General features: G+C 50.8%; 1 protein-coding gene across 1 annotated transcript in view; it reads left to right on the forward strand.

The window, feature by feature from the left end:
* The window catches only part of sorcs3a (sortilin related VPS10 domain containing receptor 3a), a 397304-nt gene that overhangs the window by 325076 nt on the left and 56839 nt on the right, over positions 1-15389 (forward strand). Inside the window, exons 17-18 of the mRNA XM_056280569.1 lie at positions 3951-4064; positions 6072-6243. Of these exons, the coding sequence (XP_056136544.1) occupies positions 3951-4064; positions 6072-6243 (286 nt within the window). The remainder of the gene's footprint in view (positions 1-3950; positions 4065-6071; positions 6244-15389) is intronic.

The following is a 15389-nucleotide window of genomic DNA, read 5'->3' on the forward strand; positions in this document are numbered from 1 at the left end:
TTTATTGGCAATGAATTGGTGTCGTTTTAATGTTTTTTGATCTAATGTGATCGGACAATTCTCGTGGCTGTCAACCATGTTCACGCCCACCACGACGCCTCGTCTCGACTGTCAATCATCCACCGTCTACGAACCCTGATGAAATCTATAGGCTACATCGTCCTTCTTAATAAGTCTGTGACTGTGTGGACATTAAAGCAGCTGTCAGGTGTGCTGCGCCAAGGTAAATTGCGCCCCCCCCCAACAAAATGTTAGCACCAGCCGCCACTGATGTGATGTTCAGCAACGTCTCTTTAGTCCAGTGCTATTACTTTGTTTACTTACTACTATTACTTTATTTAGTTAGTACCGTTAATTTAGGGATGGTTCAGTGCTCATGTTTTGGTATGGTTTTGGTGCGGTTATGGTTAGGGTAAGGATCTGGGAGACGGATCCTTTGCCACAATATTCTGCATACACCGCATGTGTCTTTTGGGAACAGCGCCACATGATTCCTTACGTTTTTGTGTCACGCGGGCTGCTTGTTTCCGGTTAAGCGTCTTCGAACGAACTCGGGTTGCTGCGGCCAAACGAATGTTCATCGTTTTAACTGAACTTACTGCCAAACTCAGGGTTGAAAGTATTCAGTACTTACGGTTGTGTTGATAGGGTTACACATTTAATGTGTTGTGGACGTGCATCGCCTGCACGTGACACAACCTTGGCATTCAATATATTGTAGCGAAATCGGGGGGGCAGCCCGGGAACCGTCGCCACAGCCGGGACGCGAACCCGTGTCTTACACGCCGCAAGCGACAACGTTAACCAGTCGACTAAAGGGTCCGACTCGTTAGTCAAGGACCACCGTGTCTACTTATCCATGCACGTTACACTATTGTAACGACCACGAATGAGTAGACTCGCTAGCCCTTGACTAACGGCTCGGACCCTTTGGTCAACTGGTTACCGTAGTCACCCCGGGTTCGCGTCCCGACTGCGGAGGAGGTTCCCGGCTGCCCCCCGAATTCACTACGTTGGTGTCAGAAGTGGGATGGTGAGGCCATCGGAAGCGCGTGCGCCCAGAGGCGTGAGGGAGCCGGATCACCACAAGAGGGTCTTCATCATACACTGACAACTGCACACACAGCAATTAGGGTGATACGTCCAGTAGTGCGAAATTAGCCGCGCGCACACACATACACACACACGTGACCAAAAACATAATCCCTTCCGGGCTGCTGCCTGGGGGAGATAATAAAACATAAATAAATACAGGATATGGACTCCATATACAATTTATTACAGCTTGTAAATGGTAACGTAAGACGGCTAGTATGCTTATGTCCGTCGTGTCCTTGATGGAAGTGGGATAGTCGTCAGCAAATGACACATGTGACAGCTCACACATTCACAAACAGCACATCCTGTACAGCAGAGACACTATAAATGCACAAGGGGAAATGTTATATTGGGCAATAAATACTCGACATGGGTGGCTCCTCGCACACATCTTAGCAGCATATGAGATAACAATTGAAACCAACCTGCTCCTACACCACAACTGTGTAGCAGTTTGGGAACTGGCCTCTCCGTCAGTTGCCTTCATGGCTGGAGGCCGCTTATTCCATGCAACAGCTGCTGAGTATAAAAAGGTTGCCTCGCCAGCAAGCGTTTTACATCTGCAGGGTGCAAAGCCTGTCTCGCTCCCCCAGCCCTGGTGACACAGCTGTGTCCCTAACCTGGCAAAAATAGTCAATACCATGTTTTTAAATTGTGCATTAAAACGTATTTACAAAGGGCTTTTCAATCATTCTTACTTTGAGGTTTTCGCTTTTCTTAGAGCACATAATGGTGTTTTATTAACACCCGTGTCCAGCATCGATGGACACATCAGCAAAAACCACTTACAGTTGCTTAGTATGACACACATTATGATAATAACCCTGCCATGATTAATAACCACACATATAAATACGCCATGGTTGTTATTATGAAACATTATGAGTGGCTTGTGGTCGTTTTATAAAGCATCGTTTCAGGGATCACAATGCAGTATAACAGTTGTGCAGCTCATTAGCCACATTCCTCATAATGCACTGCACCTGTGGACATTATAATACACAACTATCCTGGCCTCTGTGTGGAGTTTGCATGTTCTCCCCGTGTCTGCGTGGGTTTCCTCCGGGGGCTCCGGTTTCCTCCCACAGTCCAAAGACATGTAGGTCAGGTGGATCGGCCGTACTAAATTGTCCCTAGGTGTGAATGTGTGTGTGTGTGTGTGTGTGTGTGTGTACATACACACAGAGTGTTGTGATGCGTCTAGTGCAGCAGTGTGTCGTTGGAGGGAAGGTGCACGTGTTCTTCCAACCCGCTTGTGTCCTTCCTGCCCTTAGCTTGCTGCCGCTGGCTAGCCTTTGTGGCGAATAGGGAAGCATCCTAGCGTGTAACCCTTCCCTTGCCAGTACATAGCCTCTCCTTCACCAAGACTCCTGCCAGGCCTCCCCGTGGCCACACGTGGTAACTGGGGTCTTGCGGCCCCAGGCTAACTTGGCAGGGGATCTCGGAGCAGCAGTGGGCCCCAGAGATATGGTGTGCAGGCCCACCCTGGTGGACACGCCCTGGCACCTATCAACCACTGCCCCGCTGCCTTGTGGGTGAGTCTGGAAGACATAAGGCTAAGGGAGCTTACCCCAACAGAAAAGCAAGCTGTGGCGGCACGCTTTGAGGCGGTTTCCAAAAAACTGGATTTCCGGCAGCCCCCTGCAGTTGTGTGGAGGTGCCGGTCGTCTAGGGATCCCCCTTGCCATCGGAACCATCTCCTCTACAATCAAGTCATGTGGCGTTGGGAGAAGCGCACCCCCCATGCCACTTTAAAAACCATCTCTGTGCAGGTATCTTCTGCTATCTGAGTCCTCAAAGGACCCACAAATAGAAGAAGATGGTCATCATCAGGCACGATGGACAACCAGCAAGTGTGGGCCCTGCCGGGATAGGCTCCAGCATCCCCGCGACCCTGAGAGCAGGATAAGCGGTTTGGATAATGGATGGATAATATAATATTATGCTCACATTACACCGTATTATGACTATGGTCAGAGTGACGGGCTTCACAGAACATCTTAAATGTTATTGTACAAATAGAGTCTCGTCCACCTGAGCTTCGTGGATAGGAGTTGGTAAACCAAATGGTGAAGGCAGTTAGTTGTAATCCACACACACACACACACACCGAAAACACACACACACACACACATATATGTATAGATAGATATAGATACTGTAACTGGTATCTTATGGCTTTCTAGGGAATCGACCTTCTCACTTTGCGCCCCGAGGGATTATTTTGGAGGATCTTCTTTAAGCTTATACTTTGTATGCATGTTGCATCTCTGCAGCTGTGCTTTGCATCACAGTGATTCAGCACCGCAAGCGATGCGCTCCCGCTTGTTCTCACCCAGAATGGACGTCGCGCGCCTGCTCCCCTTCTCCATAGCCTGCCGCAGAGCTGATGTAAGCTGACGGTCTGTTAAGTAACATCCACAGGTTCTTAATCGCAGAGGCAAACCTGAGCAGGGCTGCTTTATTTATTTCTTCTGGCTTGGTCATTAATTGATAAATCAATGTCTCGGCCGTTATAAGAATTGGCATTTGCTCCCCTTGCTGCGTGAGGGGTAAATCATGTTGTGATTGGAAGCTGCTGGCGGGCCTTGCAGCGAGGGTTACCGCAGCTCCGGTGCGCACACCCCGGGCTGCTCGTGCCGCCTCGCGCGCTCGGGGAGCATTTGTCAGCGGAGGTCTTAATCGATGGATAATAATGACTCATTTTTTTCTGCCAGAGCGCCCCGATAGTGTCCCCGATTACAGCGAGATGGATTAGCCAGGGAATTGGACCCTGCCCGCGTGACGATGTCTCTTTTTTTCACCGCTGACATTGATCAGGTGCCTTGTCGATGTGCTCTATTGTCTCCTAGTGATTATGGGTACGAGCGGCGCGGGGACGGGAACTGCCGGCCAGCCTTCTGGTTCAATCCATCCACCATCTCCAGCAGCTGCAGCCAGGGGCAAAACTACTTCAACAGCACAGGGTGAGTCGGGCTGAGCGGGCTTATAGGATCTGACATTTCCATCCCGGTTCACATCGCTGAAGGGAGGTCTATTTTAAGATTCGAGGCAGTTCGGGTCGTTTGGAGTACGGGTACTTTCTAAAGGCTTTAGATGCATTTCCTGTATATTGGAATTCAGTTAATCTTGTATTTGGGATTCACCTCAGTTCCTCCGCTATTTCAAGGTAAAAAAAATAAAAATAATGTCGGCCAAGTGCTGGCAGCCATACCAGTGTAATCGGTTATTTTTCACCCGGTGCAGGATTCGATCCGAGGTGTACTGCACCACAAGGCGACATCACTAACCGCTCGGCTAAAGGGTCAGACCTGTTAGTTAGGGACTAATGTGTGTTATTAGTAGTTTACACCAGCATGTACCCCGGCTCTGCTGAAGGGCAGAAGTTAAGCAGCTGTGGGCTTGGCGGGTACTAGGACGGGAGACTCTCGGGAAAACTTGTGGCCCTTTTCCACAACAGGGTACCGGCTCGACTCGTCTCGCCCTTTTTTCGTTTTCCATTAATGGAAAGTACCGGCATTTTGGTAACTGTCACCACTTTTCTGGTACCACCTTTGTCGAATTTCCCCCTCAAAAAACGGAGCGGGTACTCGATGCAGACCGCTGATTGGTCAGAGAAACGCGTCGCTGCGTCATTTTCCGTCACCGCGTCATCAGTGCGCGCATGGGATATCGCCCGGCATTTTTAAATAGGTAGAGGCCAGTTCCCGTCGATGCAGAGAACGGAAATGGAGTAGAGAACGGTCAACTGAGCATGCGCGAAATGCCTCTACCGCGCCTCCACACGCCCCGCGTAGCATCCAGGCGTTAGGATTCTAGGAAGACCCACCCCTACTCTGCGTCTGATTGGCTAACTTTAACCCTAACCCCGCCCTAACCCTAACCTACCCAAACAACGGAGGCGACGAGTACTTTCGCATGCTCAGTTGACAGTTCTCTGCATCGATGGGAACTAGCCTCTACCTTTTTAAATACCGAAGCGGAGTTATCTTTAAAGTACATTTTGAAACTGAAAAAAAAGGAGAGCCGAAAATCCACGCCGTGGTCTGTCGGTAATGGAAAAACGACACAGAAGCGAGTCGAGTCGGTACCATGTGGTGGAAAAGGTGCATTAGTTGCTGCCGGAAGTGGTTTGGTGGACTAGTGGGGGGCAGTCTTCCCTCTGGTCCCAATAAAAACAAACAAATCCCAGTGCCCCAGTGCAGGGATGGGGCCACTGGGCTGTAGGAGATGCCGTCCTTCAGATGAGACGTTAAACGGAGGTCCTGGCGCACTGTGGTCATTATAGATCCCATGGCACTTACCACAAAGAGTAGGTAGGGGGTTCCCCGGTGTCCTGGCAAAAGTCCCAACCTGGCCACCTAATCATCCCCCCATGTAACTGGCTCAGCGACTCCTCCCTCTCCACCTCAAGCTCATGTGTGGTGAGCGTTCTGGCGCGAAATGGCTGCCGTGCATCACCCAGGTGGTGCTACACATTGGTGGTGGTTGAGGTGAGTTTCCCCCTTCAATGTAAAGCGCTTTGGGTGTCTATATACTACATGTGGTCCATTAATATCATTATCAAAGTGTTGTGAAATATCGTAACCATGGCGATGATATTCTCCTTGGTTACACAACATCTGATTAACCTTTATTTTCAAATTATTGTTTTCTGCACTTTGCAGAGTAGACACGACGTGGTAGTTGGCGTGGATAACAGTATTTTGTCACACTGCCATGCAGATTAATCACTGACGGGTGTCTCAGCCACTGGCACGGCTCCACTTGTCAATAGCAATGTTGTCTGTTTTTGCAGTCAGGCTGTCAAGTATTCAAGATCTGCACAGACTGACATAACTGCATGCTGAGGACAGTCAGCCACTGTCGAACACACGCGCTAGCCACAATTTCATTTAACATCAGCCCCGTCAACTTAAACATATCAAATATTGATAACAGAAATTCTAAAAACTTTTAACATCTCTCCGAAGGTACCGCAAAGTGGTATCGAACAACTGCACCAAAGGCGTGAAAGAGATCTACGCGGCCAGAAAACAACAGTGTCCCAACAGACCTCCGAAAGGACTTGCCCTGACTAGTAGAAATGGCAAGCTCATCGCCAACCTGGGCACCAACGTCTCCTTCCTGGTGAATCTGGATGAGGTATGCACAGAACTGTAGCTGCATTGATAGCTAAGACAGCCTAAAAGAAAAAAGAAAAAAATCAATTAATCTCATTGATTTCAAACATAAGACACAAGAAAAATCAATGAGTTACTGCAATGCATTGAAATTAGAGTATGCATAAGGTCAAGTTGTTTCAGAATGGAGTTGAACTACCTCATTATTCTATATCTACTATATGTGAGATATAGCCTACAGATACCTACCGCCTGACATATACAATGTGCCATTATTGGGTAGGAACATTCTGGAGCTAGCGGGGAATGTAGTCTCGTTCCAAACTCTCTAAAGTTTGAGTCAAATGGACCCATTTTACCCACGCGCCGCAGGAGAGCTGAGCTCAGACAGAGCCGAGCATGAAGGGCCTCACCAGAGACCCTGTCAGTGAGTTAGAGGCGCCACGTTTGGGGCTGGGGCCGCTGATTATGTGGGGTTCGGGCATTTGTAGCGGCGGCGTTAACGCACTACTTCAACCTCTGGAGGTAAGTGTGTATCCCCCGAGCGCTCGTCCAGCCTACTTGTGGTATTACTGTATGATGAGTTGAGAAATCGAGGCCTCAATTCTTTCATTAAGAGAGGACTTGTCTGACGGAAATGGAGGTTGGGGGTAAGGTGCGTGGTAGAATTATGCGATAAGAGACGGGGTGGCGGGGGGTTCTTTCCTCTTCATTTCAGAAAATCTTTGAGATGAATTCAAACTTTAATTTATATTCATGAAGGTTGCAGTGGCAGTATTTCTTGGGGAGTGCTAATGGCCCTAAATATTTAATCTGGCTACGGTACTGCAGTGTACATGTAGATAAACAAAGAGTGAGAAGATAAAGTATTGACATCATGTGATGTTTTGGAATAGGTGGATATATTTATCAAATGATTACATCCCCCGGTCAAAAATGACTTTATCCGGGCGTCCGGGTAGCATAACGGTCTATTCTGTTTCCTATCAACACGGGGATCGCCAGTTTGAATCCCCGTGTTACCTCCGGCTTGGTCGGGCATCCCTGCGGTTGGGAAGCCGGATGTGGGTATGTGTCCTGGTCGCTGCACTAGCGCCACTTCTGGTCGGTCAGGGGCGCCTGTTCAGGGGGAAGGGGGAACTGGGGGGGGGTAGCATGATCCTCCAATGCACTATGTCCCCCTGGCGAAACTCCTCACTGTCAGGTGATAAGAAGCGGCTGGCGACTCCACATGTATCGGAGGAAACGTAGTAGTCTGCAGCTCTCCCCGGATCGGCAGAGGAGGTGGAGCAGCGACCGGGACGGCTCACAGGAGTGGGGTGGTTGGCCGGATGCAGTTGGGGGGACTTTATCCTCTTTATTTAACTTATTGTAAATGACAACCACCAAAACCCATGTCCAGTTTATACGCCCTAAAGCAACCACAATGAAAAAAAGACAGATTTTGCTGACACGAATTAACTTGATACAGAAGAATTAAGGCCCCTGAAATTGTCATTCTTATTTTCTTATTCCTTGTTCTGCTTTGTGCAAGAAATACAACAGTAGATAAATGAAGCCTAATCATAAAGATGCTTTGCAAACCTGCTTTTTAAACCTCCTGAATATCACAAAAGTCAAATTGATGATATCAACCAGAGAGCCATACCGTAATTTTTCACATCTTGACTAATGCAACGCCCTTTTCTCCTGCCTGAGCCCAGCAGCCCTGTCCTGCCTGCAACTAATGCAAAATGTTGCAGCCAGGCTGCTAATGAATACCAGTCGAAGATCCCACAATACATCGATCCATCAGAATCAGAATCATGTTTATTGGCCATGTAGGTTTGCACACACATGGAGTTTGACTCCGGTTTCTTGGCTGTCTGTGTATCTAACATAGAATAACAACACTACAACACAACAATCTTCAGATATATACACAAGGATTGACTTATTGTCACGTATCAGGAAAGAACCCGAAAGCAGACGGGCCAACCAGGTAAGGGAAGAATCAAGTCTTTATTGAAGTAACCAATCTCAGGGGTAGAGCAGGAGTTGGCTCAGTGGCAGATAGGCAGGCAGGCAGAAGTCCATGAAAGGCGACGTTCCAGCGAAGACTGGACCACAGTGGAGGCTTTTTAAGGGTGATGATCCCTTTGATGTCAAGGGAGAGGCTGATTGCTTTGAAGTCAAGGGAGAGAGGCTGTGACGGGGGGGGGGATCAAGGGCGATCGCTTTGATGTCAAGGGCGAGAGGCTGATTGCTTTGAAGTCAAGGGAGAGAGGCTGTGACAGGGGGGGTCAGCAGGTGTCAGGGGCGATCGCTTTGATGTCAAGGGCGAGAGGCTGTGACAGTACCCCCCCTCCGAGGGGCGCCACCGGGCGACCTACCAGACCCGTCAGGGTGCGTCCTGTGGAAGTCCCGGATGAGGTTCGCGTCCAGGACCAGGCGACGAGGGACCCAACACCTCTCCTCCGGGCCATATCCCTCCCAGTCCACGAGATACTGCAGACCGCGACCGCGGCGCCGAGAGTCCAGGAGATGACGAACGGTGTAAGCCGGATGATCATTGATCATACAAGGAGGTGGGGGCGGGGGGGCCGGAGGAACTAGAGGGCTGGTAGAGACAGGTTTGAGGCAGGACACATGGAAGGAGGGGTGAACCCAGAGAGTGCGGGGCAGCTTCAGACGGACCACAGAGGGGTTAATGACTTTGACAATGGGAAAGGGACCAATATACCTGGGGGACAGTTTCTTGGCGTCCGATTTCAAGGGTAGATCCTTGGTAGAGAGCCATACCTGGTCACCGGGGGAGTAGTCCGGAGCAGGGGTGCGATGACGACCCGCCAAGCGCTGGTAACGGCCGGAGGCCCTGAGCAGTGCAGCATGGGCTCGCTGCCAGGTCCGACGGCACCGACGGACATGGGCCTGGACAGACGGAACCGGAAGGTCTACCTCTTGAGAAGGAAAAAGGGGGGGCTGATAGCCGTAAAGGCATTGAAAAGGGGACAACCCAGTAGCAGACGATGACAATGTGTTATGGGCATATTCTACTCAGGGAAGTTGTGAGGACCAAGAGGATGGGTTGGCAGACACCAGACAGCGGAGGACAGTCTCCAATGCCTGGTTGGCCCTCACGGCCTGGCCGTTGGTCTGAGGATGGAACCCCGATGACAGGCTGACGGTGGCACCGATGGCAGAGCAGAAAGCCTTCCAGACAGCAGAAGTGAACTGGGGGCCACGGTCAGACACTATATCAAGGGGAAGACCGTGGACCCGGAAAACCTCCCTGACCAGCAGATCCGCAGTCTCTCGGGCCGAAGGCAGTTTAGACAAGGGCAAAAAGTGAGCAAATTTACTGAAGCGATCAACAACAGTCAGTACAACGGTGTTACCATCGGAGGCGGGCAGACCAGAGACGAAATCCAAGGACAGATGCGACCAGGGACGGTGTGGAACAGGCAGGGGGTGCAGCAGACCGGCACTGGCCCGAGTGGAGAGCTTATTCTGGGCACAAACAGGACAGGCAGAAACAAAAGACCCAGTATCCTCCGTCATGGAAGGCCACCAGAACCGCCTGCGGAGGAAGGCTAGGGTACGGGTTACTCCAGGATGGCAGGTAAGTTTGGAAGAGTGAGCCCATGCACTGCAACACGCTAGATCTAACAGCATCTGGAACAAACAAGCGCCCGGGGGGACCGTTACCTGGGTCAGGCTGAGTCTGTTGTGCTGCCATGACCTCCCTTTCAATGTTCCAGGTGACAGCCGCAGCCGCAACCACACAGGTAGAGGGAACGATGGTGTCAGGTTGGAGCTTGGGCTCAGACTCCTCCCCATGCACACGAGACAGAGCATCGGGCTTGGCATTCCTGGAGCCAGGTCTGTACGTCAAAGAAAAATTAAAACGACCAAAAAAGAGCGCCCACCTGGCTTGGCGCGCGGTGAGTCGCTTTGCTGACTGGATGTATGCCAGGTTCTTATGGTCAGTCCACACTATGAAAGGAAGCTCAGACCCCTCCAGAAAATGTCGCTATTCCTCCAGTGCCAATTTCACTGCCAGGAGCTCACGATTCCCCACGTCATAGTTCCTTTCAGCTGGGGAGAGACGGCGAGACAGGAAGGCACAGGGGTGTGTCTTGCCATCCTCACTGGAGCGCTGAGAAAGGACCGCCCCCACCCCAATCTCAGAGGCATCCACTTCTACAACGAACTGCTTCGTTGGGTCTGGCTGTATGAGGATAGGAGCTGTGGTGAAGCGGTGCTTGAGGGCTTGGAAAGCTGCCTCTGCTACAGGGGTCCACAGGAACGGTCTGGAGGTGGAGGTAAGAGCGGTTAGTGGGGCCGCAACGCAGCTGTAGTTGCGGATGAACTGTCTGTAGAAGTTGGCAAACCCGAGGAACCTCTGAAGCTGCTTACGGCTGGTCGGGCTTGGCCACTCAAGAACCGCTCTGACCTTGGCGGGGTCCATTCTCACCTGCCCATCGGCCACGATGTAGCCCAGGAAGGTGACTGAAGGAGCATGGAATTCGCACTTCTCTGCTTTTACGAAAAGGCGGTTCTCCAGAAGCCGTTGAAGGACTTGGCGGATGTGCATGACATGCTCTGACAGGTCTCTGGAAAAAATCAGAATATCATCCAGGTAAACAAAAACGAAACGATCCAACATGTCACGTAGGACGTCATTGACCAGACTCTGGAAGACAGCTGGGGCATTAGTGAGACCAAACGGCATCACCAGATATTCAAAATGCCCCCAGGGGGGTGTTGAAGGCAGTCTTCCATTCATCTCCGTCTCGAACCCGGACCAGGTGGTAAGCATTGCGGAGGTCTAGTTTAGTGAACACTGTGGCTCCCTGGAGAGAATCAAAAACGGAAGTCACGAGGGGCAGAGGATACTTATTCTTGACCGTGATGTTATTGGGGCCTCTATAGTCAATACACGGCCAGAGGGTCTTGTCCTTCTTGGCCACAAAAAAGAACCCAGCACCAAGGGGTGATGATGACGGGCGAATAAGACCAGCAGCCAAGGAGTCCTTGATGTGTACCTCTCCATGGACTCCTGCTCAGGCTTGGAGAGGCTATATAGGCAGCTGCTGGGGAGGGGAGCGCCCAGCAGCAGGTCAATAGCAGCGCAATCATAGGGGCAATGAGGAGGCAGGGAGAGAGCTTGCTGCTTGTTGAACACGGCTTGGAGGTCATGGTACTCAGGAGGCACCAGTGACAGGTCAGAGGTCTCAGAGCTTGACACCTGACAGGGGACAGACTGAGGCAGAGCAGACTGGAGGCTTATGGCATGAGAGACGTGACTCCAACTTGAAATTCTGGCTGATGACCAATCAATATGGGGACTATGCTTAACCAGCCAGGGATGACCAAGTATAATGGGAACAAAGGGAGAATTGATAACGAAAAAACGTAACTCCTCTTGATGGTTTCCCGACAACAGGAGGCGCACAGGCTCGGTCTTAGAGGTTATCCGGGCCAGGAGACGTCCATCCAGGGCATTAGCTTCAAGAGGCTGGTCCAGACTCACAGTGGCAAGACCTAGCTGCTTCACAACACTTGCATCCAAAAAGCTTTCATCAGCTCCAGAGTCAATTAAAGCCAAAAGTTTAGTGGACTGAACTTTAAAACTGATGGTAGCTTGCAACTGGGTACGTGGACGAGGAGACAGAGGGCAGACAGTTGGGCTCACGAGGATCCTCCCCCTCCCTCGTGAGCCTGCTAGTTTGACGGAATGGTGAGGGCAGGAGGCGAGAAAGTGACCAGGCTGACCACAATACAAGCAGCTGTTCTTGGTGATGCGGCGTTGACGCTCCTCCGGGTTGAGCCGGAAGCGGCCGAGTTGCATCGGCTCCGAAGCTGGGGAAGAGTCACACCTCGGGCTTTCTCGGAGGACGGCAACCTCACCCGAGCGAGCTCAGCCCCCAGAGTTTGGAGGTGTGGCCTCTGGTAAGTTGTTGTGACCAGGAAAGCGGCGCGTCATCTCTTTCGCCTCCGCTCCCGGAGACGGTTGTCCACACGAATGGCCAGGGTAACCAATTCCTCCAACCCTCCAGGCTCGGGGTAGGAAACCAATTCATCCTTTATGGATTCGCTTAGACCGTTGGAAAAGCTGGCCTGGAGGGACTCGTTGTTCCATCCACTCTCCGCTGATAGCGTACGGAACGCAACTGAGTAGTCAACGACGCTGCGGGAACCCTGGCGGAGAGAGATCAGTCTTTTTGACGTGTCCTTTCCCCGCACGGGATGATCAAAAACCTGGCGAAAAGCAGTGGTGAACTCAGCGTAGGATGAGGAAGTGGAGGCCCGCATCTCCCACACTGCTGTAGCCCAATCCAGGGCGCTTCCCCGGAGAAGACCCATGATGTAAGCGACTTTGGCTCCATCCGTGGAATATGACTGGGGCTGCTGGTTAAACGCAATCTCACACTGCATCAAAAAAGGGCAACAAAGTCCAAAATCTCCATCATACTTATCGGGCGGGGCAACCCATGGTTCCTTAGCCGAAGTTGATGGCGCTGGGGGTGGCTGAGCTGGAGGGGCGGATCCCGGGTTAGCGGAGGCACTAAGTTGGGTCTGGATTCTGGAGATCTTTGAGCTGAGCCCACGGAGGGCGTCAGCCATCCCCTGTAGCACCTGGCTGTGCTGGCCGAGGACCGATTCCTGGTTGGCTACAGCCTGGCAGACCGTGGCCAGGTCTGTGGTGGAATGGTCTGCTGGGTCCATAGTGGCTGGAACGTACTGTCACGTATCAGGAAAGAACCCGAAAGCAGATGGGCCAACCAGGTAAGGGAAGAATCAAGTCTTTATTGAAGTAACCGATCTCAGGGGTAGAGCAGGAGTGGGCTCAGTGGCAGATAGGCAGGCAGGCAGAAGTCCATGAAAGGCGACATTCCAGCGAAGACTGGACCACAGTGGAGGCTTTTTAAGGGTGATGATCCCTTTGATGTCAAGGGAGAGGCTGATTGCTTTGAAGTCAAGGGAGAGAGGCTGTGACGGGGGCGGGATCAAGGGCGATCGCTTTGATGTCAAGGGCGAGAGGCTGAAACTGTTTCTATGTGTATGTTTTGGGGTACAGTGCTCTGTAGCGCCTGCCAGAGGGGAGGAGTTGGAACAGATTGTGACCAGGGTGTGATGGGTCTGCAGTGATGTTGCCTGCCTGTTTCCTGAGTCTGGATATGTATACATCCTGAATGAAGGACAGGTTGGCACCAATGATTTTCTCTGCAGACCCAACTGTCCGTTGTAGTCTGTCCCTGTTCTGTTCGGTGGCTGATCCAGACCAGACAGTGATGGATGTGCAGAGGACAGACAGGATTGTTGCAGTGTAGAACTGAATCGGCAGTACCTGAGGCAGGTTGAACTTCCTGAGCTGGTGGAGAAAGTAAATCCTCTGCTGGGCATTTTTGATGATTGTGTCTATGTTGGATGCCTGCCTTAGGTACTGGGAGATTGTGAAACCCAGAAATCTGCACATTTTCACTGCAGACACCATGCTCCTGAGTATGGTGGGGGGGTGCAGATTATGGTGAGGGGGGCTCCTGCTGAAGTCCACTGTCATCTGAGCATGTTCAGCTCAAGGATGTTATGGCTGCACCAGAGGGCCAGTTGTTCAACCTCCCGTCTATATGCAGACTTGTCACCATCCTGGATAAAGCCAATGATGGTTGTGTCATCTGCAAACTTCAGGAGTTTAACAGACGGGTCTCCTGAGATGCAGTCATTTGTGTAGAGGGAGAAAAGTAGAGGGGAGATCACACATCCCTGTGGGGCGCCAATTCTGATTGTCTGGGTTCTGGATGTGATTTTCCCCAGCCTCACCAGCTGCCTCCTGTCTGTCAGGAAGTTTTTAATCCACTGGCAGATGGGGACTGGTACAGTGAGCCGGGTGAGTTTGGAGTGGAGGATATCTGGGACGATGGAGTTGAACGCTGAGCTGAAGTCCACAAACAGGACTCTTGCATATGTCTTTCAGACATGAGGGTGACACGCCATCTGGGCCTGGTGCCTTCCTGGTCTTCTGTCTCTGGAAGAGCTGGTGCACATCCTCAACACAGATCCTGAGTGCAGGTAGGGGTTTGGTGGGGATGGGAGAATGGCTAGCATGGAGTGCAGTTGGTTGTGGGTTGTAGCCAGAGAGGGTGAGGGATGTGAAAATTTGCATTTGACCCAGAAATGCTAGCATCTGGAGAGCCACCACAACCTGCCACTCAGTCACCTAATCAGAGGCAGCCAACCCAAGACCAGCAGAAGTATCAGAGGAGGCTCATGCTCCTGAAGAGACTGGTAGGAGGTTCCCTTCACAGGTTATCAAACCCCTGACCACCTCACCTTTTAACAGACCTTCGGTAAGGGGCACTTGCCCCACCAGTTTAGTTAGTGAGTCTTGTCTTTGTGCTGGGGCAGAAAAATCCCAAGGCATGCTCGAAGTGGAGGGCAGTGTCATGGAAATTATTTATAAACTGATAACCTATTTTTCAATTTTCTCTCACATTAGTGTTCCCCCAGCCTCAGTCAGGATTTGTAATGTGCATTTCCTGTTGTGTAATGCAAGCTGATCGTTGAATGTTTTGGGGGTGAACTCTTCATACATGTTATAAGGTATTCAGTGTTGTTCTGTTGGAACATCTCGCGTGTCATTAATAATCAGCAGGGGTTCACGGGGACTGCAATCTGAGTAGGTGGGGAGGAGATGTGATGTATTAGGCTGGGTCTTTGCTCTGGGCAAATTCCCCCGGCTGCTGCCGTAGGGTGCCAATGTTATTTTCATGCTGTGTTTTTTGTATTATTCTCTCTCTCGCCGGTCTGATTAACGTGTACACTGCAACATGTTCAAGTATCTCGCTCCCATTATTATATGTATGTTACATTACTGAAGTACAGAAAAGTCGGTACTTTCACATAGTGAACGTAGCACAAACCAACAAGGTCTTGTGCAAATATGCACACAACCAGAATTAAAATGTTAGACACACACACACACACACACATATGTACTGCTATGCAGCTAGTCATGCTGTGTGTGCATAATAGAGGTATCACAACAGTAGCTGCTAGGTTGTCGGCGTGAAAACAATAATGCTGGCCTGTACCTCTGCCTCCGAGTCTGTGTTTTAGTGCTGAACGATTAACCCAAAATTTTGGTTTATTTTTTGTGTTTCTAAAACTAATTGATTGAGATTG

The sequence above is a fragment of the Lampris incognitus genome, chromosome 5, assembly GCF_029633865.1.
Source record: "Lampris incognitus isolate fLamInc1 chromosome 5, fLamInc1.hap2, whole genome shotgun sequence".
NCBI classification, from domain to species: domain Eukaryota; kingdom Metazoa; phylum Chordata; class Actinopteri; order Lampriformes; family Lampridae; genus Lampris; species Lampris incognitus.